The 5367-nt window shown below is 35.0% G+C and overlaps 1 protein-coding gene across 1 annotated transcript in view; it reads right to left on the bottom strand.

Annotated features, from left to right (window-relative positions):
- Positions 1 to 3244, bottom strand: part of LOC109229345 — a 3525-nt gene extending 281 nt beyond the window's left edge. Inside the window, exons 1-4 of the mRNA XM_019394752.1 lie at positions 3037 to 3244; positions 1678 to 1762; positions 908 to 1021; positions 74 to 175 (exon numbers count right to left, since the gene is read on the bottom strand). Coding sequence (XP_019250297.1) covers positions 74 to 175; positions 908 to 1021; positions 1678 to 1762; positions 3037 to 3143 — 408 coding nt within the window. The 5' untranslated portion in view covers positions 3144 to 3244. The remainder of the gene's footprint in view (positions 1 to 73; positions 176 to 907; positions 1022 to 1677; positions 1763 to 3036) is intronic.

The raw sequence follows: 5367 nt of genomic DNA, 5'->3' as shown, positions 1-5367 counted from the left end.
GGGGGGGTAAGTTAAAGTTTCATTCATACGTAACTGTCATTGAGCTTGGATGCGCCTTTTTTAGTATTCTTACCTGAGATGGAATACTGAGTCCTGTGTGTCCTTCAATGACTAATCCTGCCGTAAGACCAATCATAGCCCATGCACCGTTAATTGCTTCTATTTGTCGCCGTCTCTGTAAAAAATATTCAGAGCAGCAAATGTAATCGATGTAACAGTAACAAGTTTAAAAAACATTGGTATCAAGAATCTTCAAGGTGGAGAGGACATCATACCCCAGCTCCTCAGACACGAATTTTACATAAGAAATGAGATTGAACATTCATCCGAGGTACGCAGTGAGGGGGATTATTATAGGCAACTTGAGCATGTAATTACTCCTTACCCCCCCCCCCCCCCCCTTCTCCCTAAACAGATAATGATAGAAACGTCGTTCTATGTTTTCTAGGAGTCTTTTAGTCTATGCCACAGATTTATGACCGTAGAAGCAATAAAGAACTTCTATTACTTTTACTTTTTCAATTTTATATATGTAATATTGGAATTAAATGAGCTTAAATGGAGCAACTGTGAATTAGATCATCTATAACATGGATAAAACACCAGGTCAGATCTTCCAAATTTTAACTTGGGTAGAAGTAGTCAATTGGAGGGACCGACTTAAATTTTGATGTCATTGGAAGCTTTATCTCACATTCAATGCCCAAGTTTACTAACATTACAGAGATGCGAGCAGGAACACTAATTCAGCAGCCTATACTCAATAAATCTGCTCAAAGGCAACTAGGAGACGATTAGTGCAGTGAAAGAGATTCAGTACATTTCTAATCTTTACACATTTAATGACAGTAAGACTTAGCTAATAAAATAGCAATCACATGTGGCAAGAAATTAGAGGTTCACTCACTTGAAATCTCTCATTAGCTTTAATTTCGTCCATTTGCTTTGCAGCTAATCGCTTGGCTTCTGAAGGATCCACCATGATCACTTCCTTCCTTACTCTCTCTTTCCGTGGAGATGCCTGCAGACAAAAAAGTTTTCATTTGGAAGCTCTTTATAGATAACGACCTCTAGTCACTATGAAGATATTTCCATGCTACATATAGTAAAGCATGAGACTGAGAATTTCAAGGAAATTTGGATAAACATCATTAGAGTAGTACTAAGTTTGAGATTTCCCGTGCGCCATAGTATACAAAATGTAAATTTTCTTATTTCTAAAACCTAAGTAGACTTGAAATTGTACACCAACTTGGCATGTTAACCAACTACCGAAGATAACGGTCAATGAAACTGTTGAAACGTCAAACGTCAAACCCCTCTTCTCTGATACCATGTTGTTGATAGTTAGCTATCGAATCCTCTATCTATTTCACTCTATTCAAGTCCATATCATTCCAATACAAACCTCAATTAACTAATCCATAAGTTTCTCCTAATTCCGAATAGGACTGATAAAGCATGATTAATGGCTAACCTTTCGAAGACGAAGATATAATAGCTCATATAACAAGAAAGTAGAAGCAAGTCTTACTAAATTGTCGTTCACATAATTTTATCACATGTCACAGACATAAAAAAATTATCTTTTTTCATTAGTTAAAAATATTTGAGCAATTCAAACCCATTATACTAGTACTAGTATTACATACGTGGAAGAGCCTTCATAATGCATACATTAGGATTAGCCAGGACGCGAATTGCTTGACTCCTGGTTCTCGATGAAGCCAAGCCAGTGTTGTGCATACCCCCATATTCAAACCTGACACAGAAAAGCTTCTTTAAAAGGAGAAAAACAGAATAGTCAAGTGATAGAACTCATGGGCAATGAGGCGCATGCTTTAGTGCCTTGCCTACACTGAAGCGCAGCTTAAGCGACGCAAACCGCTCTCCCTGAGCTTTTATGAGCTTCAAGGCTTAAGCGCACCTTAAATGAGCCTTTGATAACACTGTTTAAAAGGAGTAAAACCGAATAGTCATGTGATTTTACCGTTCACCATTCTATCAGCAGAATATTGAGTGGAATGCTGAATAACAGAAAGGCGATACTACCGCAGAGAGAGTTCTGCCAATTTTACATAACAAAATACTACATTGCTCAACAGAAAGAAAAATAAACATTGAGATAATGCATCGAAGCTCTTTCTCTTTTTCCATTTATATTTTCTAATAAAGTTAGTGAATATTATTCCACCCGTTTCAAGTTATATGACACACTTTCCTTATTAGTCCGTTCCAAAAAGAATAACACATTACTATATCTCGAAACATTTTCCCCATTCTATCCTTAATAATAAAAAGAAATGTTATGATAGTCTTCTTCTTTTTCTTAAACTTCGTGCCATGTGAAACTAACTCACAGAAAGGGAAAAAGAGGAAGTATTATATACAGAAAGCTTCCATCTTTAGGGAAAATTATTATAGAAGAATAAAATTCATACAGAATTCTTATTTTTCCTTCATAGAAATTCAAAGCTTCAATTCTATTTCCTCAATTAATTGTTCCAATATTCAGACCTTCACACTGAAGTTTCAGTAAGCTTACCACATCAGAACATCTCAAATTCACATATTTACATATATGCACAATTTAAAATGAATAATTAAGGGCCACATCATCACAAATTTTCAACCAAGACTAAATCTTTTTAGAATTTAACATACAAAGACAATCTGTAAAAATGAAAAATTAAGCAAATAAACACTTTTTATGAACAATTTAAAGACTGAAATTGCTCTAATAGACAAATAGATATAAAAATGACAACAAGTAGATAGACAAATACAACAACAACAACAACCCAGTGAGATTCCACAGGTGGGGTCTGGTAAGGGCAGTGCGTAAGCAGACCTTAACCTTTACTCCGGAGGAGTAGAAGGGCTGTTTCCGATAGACCCTCGGCACAAGAAAGTAGATAGACAAATATTAAGCAAAAATCGAAACGACCCACAAAAATTCATACCAGTATTAGTTGTCAAACATAAATATAAAAATAAAAGATTGATTCTTGAATAATAGCTTTAAAAACAACTTACTTTTTGACAGCTGAATTATGAAATTCAGAGGAAGTTAAAGTCTTTTCCTTAAACTTGAGCCCTCCATTGATAATGGGTATCTTAGCTTGAAGCATCATCATCTCCATCTCTCTCTCTCTTGTTTTAATGGGTGAAGTAGGAGAAAGAAGTTCTATGTGGCGAGTTCTTTGCCAACTATAGTATAGTATTTGTTTTTTGTTTTTTCTTTATTGGTAATTGGTCAGCATTTGAGTAGCATCATCTTCTACAAAATTTGATGGATAATTTCACTTGAGCTCCCTAAAGATCCTAGTTATTAAAATTGGATCCTAAAGGTCGTAGTTATTACAAATAGGCTCCTAAAGATCATAGTTTTTACAGAACATCTCAAATATATAAAAATAAGGGAAAATTTCACATTAAAACAAGTGGGCTGCCTCCTTTTCAACTTTATAGCCCATATTTAACTTTACAATTGAGTAGCCCACAAATTAGAGGCCCATATCTGAAAAGGGGGCGTTATTTCCGGTATTTTGAGACTACCAAACGCGATTTTCTCTCATTCAGCTGGATTTTCTCAGAATCTTTCCAATCTTCTTGCCCCAAATACTTCAAAAACGAGATCCTGGCGATAAATGCAGGTACGAAAACCCTAGCATTTCTTCTTCATCTAGAATTTATTCAATTTTTTTGCTACGAAGCAGCGCAATTCTCCTTTTTGCTGCAATTTTCATTTCAATTTTTTGTTAGATGGAGATTTTTTCTGTTTACCTTCTTCATAGTGGTGAATGGGAAGAAAACAAATTTGTGAACTTCGTCAGTAATTGTGTAATAATCGAGTCCACATTCAACTACAACAATTTAGTTGCAGCTATTTCGGAACAGATTAGGATCGATAGTGATTTAAACGCAATAGAGATTAACTTTGTCCCAAATGTTGGTTTGCCACCGATCATGATTTACAACGATACAGGAGTTAAGGTGTATATAGAATTAAAGAAGAAAAACTTGAATTTCACTGAATATCCCCTGTTTGTGACAGTGAAAGAGATTTATGAAAATCATTTGGTTGTTACAAGTTCTGTGGTTGCTTCAAGTTCCAGTTGTCTGGTTGCTACAAATTCAAATTCTAGAGATGTATCAACAACTGATAGCACTGAGATTATTGATATTGAATTGATTGAAAACACGAAATTTAGTGAAAACACGGGTATAATAGATAATATGTTGAACGAATTTGTTGAGGAGGATCAAGTTTATAAGGATAAAGAGACACTTATGAATGTGATGAAGAACTTGGCTGTACGCGAGAGGTTCCAATTCAAGGTGAAGAGATCAAGCGCAACAAGGTATGTCATTAATTGTATATTCTGTTGTATAAATATGTATGAAGTAGTATATATTTGTATATAGGTATTAAAATTAGTATATATGTAGTTTGTATACAAGTGTATTTAGAAGTTGAATGATGTATAATACTAGGTATCACCTTACATGTCTGGATGACAATTGTGCTTGGAGTTTCAAATCTTCTGCCGTTTTCAAGGCAAACATATTCAAAGTGAGAAGTTACAATAATAATCACACATGCGGCTATGGTGAAAGATACCTAACACAACATCAAGCTACTTCGGGTATAATTGCTAGTATAGTCAAGGACAACTATGTTAATCCAAAAAAAGTTTACACCGCAAATGATATAATAGAGGACATACAAAAGCAACATGGGATTGAAGTGAGCTACATGAAAGCATGGAGATCTAAAGAAATAGCAATGGCAATGATAAGAGGGAGTCCGAGTGATTCATATAAGGAGTTGCCGAAGTATTTTTATATGTTGGAGCAAACAAATCCAGGAACGGTTACAAAGTTGCACAAATCAGAAGATGGATGCTTTCTTTATGCATATGTTTCGCTATATGCATCTATCAAGGGCTGGGAGCATTGCAGACCGATAATGGTTGTTGACGGAAGCTTCCTTAAAGCAGCATATAAGGGTACCATATTGACTGCTTGCACACAAGATGGAGCTGGTGAGTTGACTGCATCTACGTTGTTTCTGCAATGTGTATAATGTTTTAGTTTCATGTATAAAAGTGTATAGGATTTCACTAGCTGCCGTTTTTATAAATTTGCTAGTTGGTATAAATTTGATAATGTGTATAACTTTGTATAAGATTTGTATAAAAATTTGCACTTGGTATCTGCCAGACTAATTTGCAGTCTGAATCCTAATATCTATTTTTGTATAAACAGGAAAATCCTTCATTGTGGATTCAAAGGAATAACAAATCTTGGAGTGTGGTCTTTGTCCAGATAAAGCGTACTTTTGGAGTTAGGGAAAGGCTGTGT

Source organism: Nicotiana attenuata, chromosome 7 (assembly GCF_001879085.1).
Source record: "Nicotiana attenuata strain UT chromosome 7, NIATTr2, whole genome shotgun sequence".
NCBI lineage: Eukaryota > Viridiplantae > Streptophyta > Magnoliopsida > Solanales > Solanaceae > Nicotiana > Nicotiana attenuata.
This window is presented reverse-complemented; position numbering and strand designations above follow the sequence as displayed.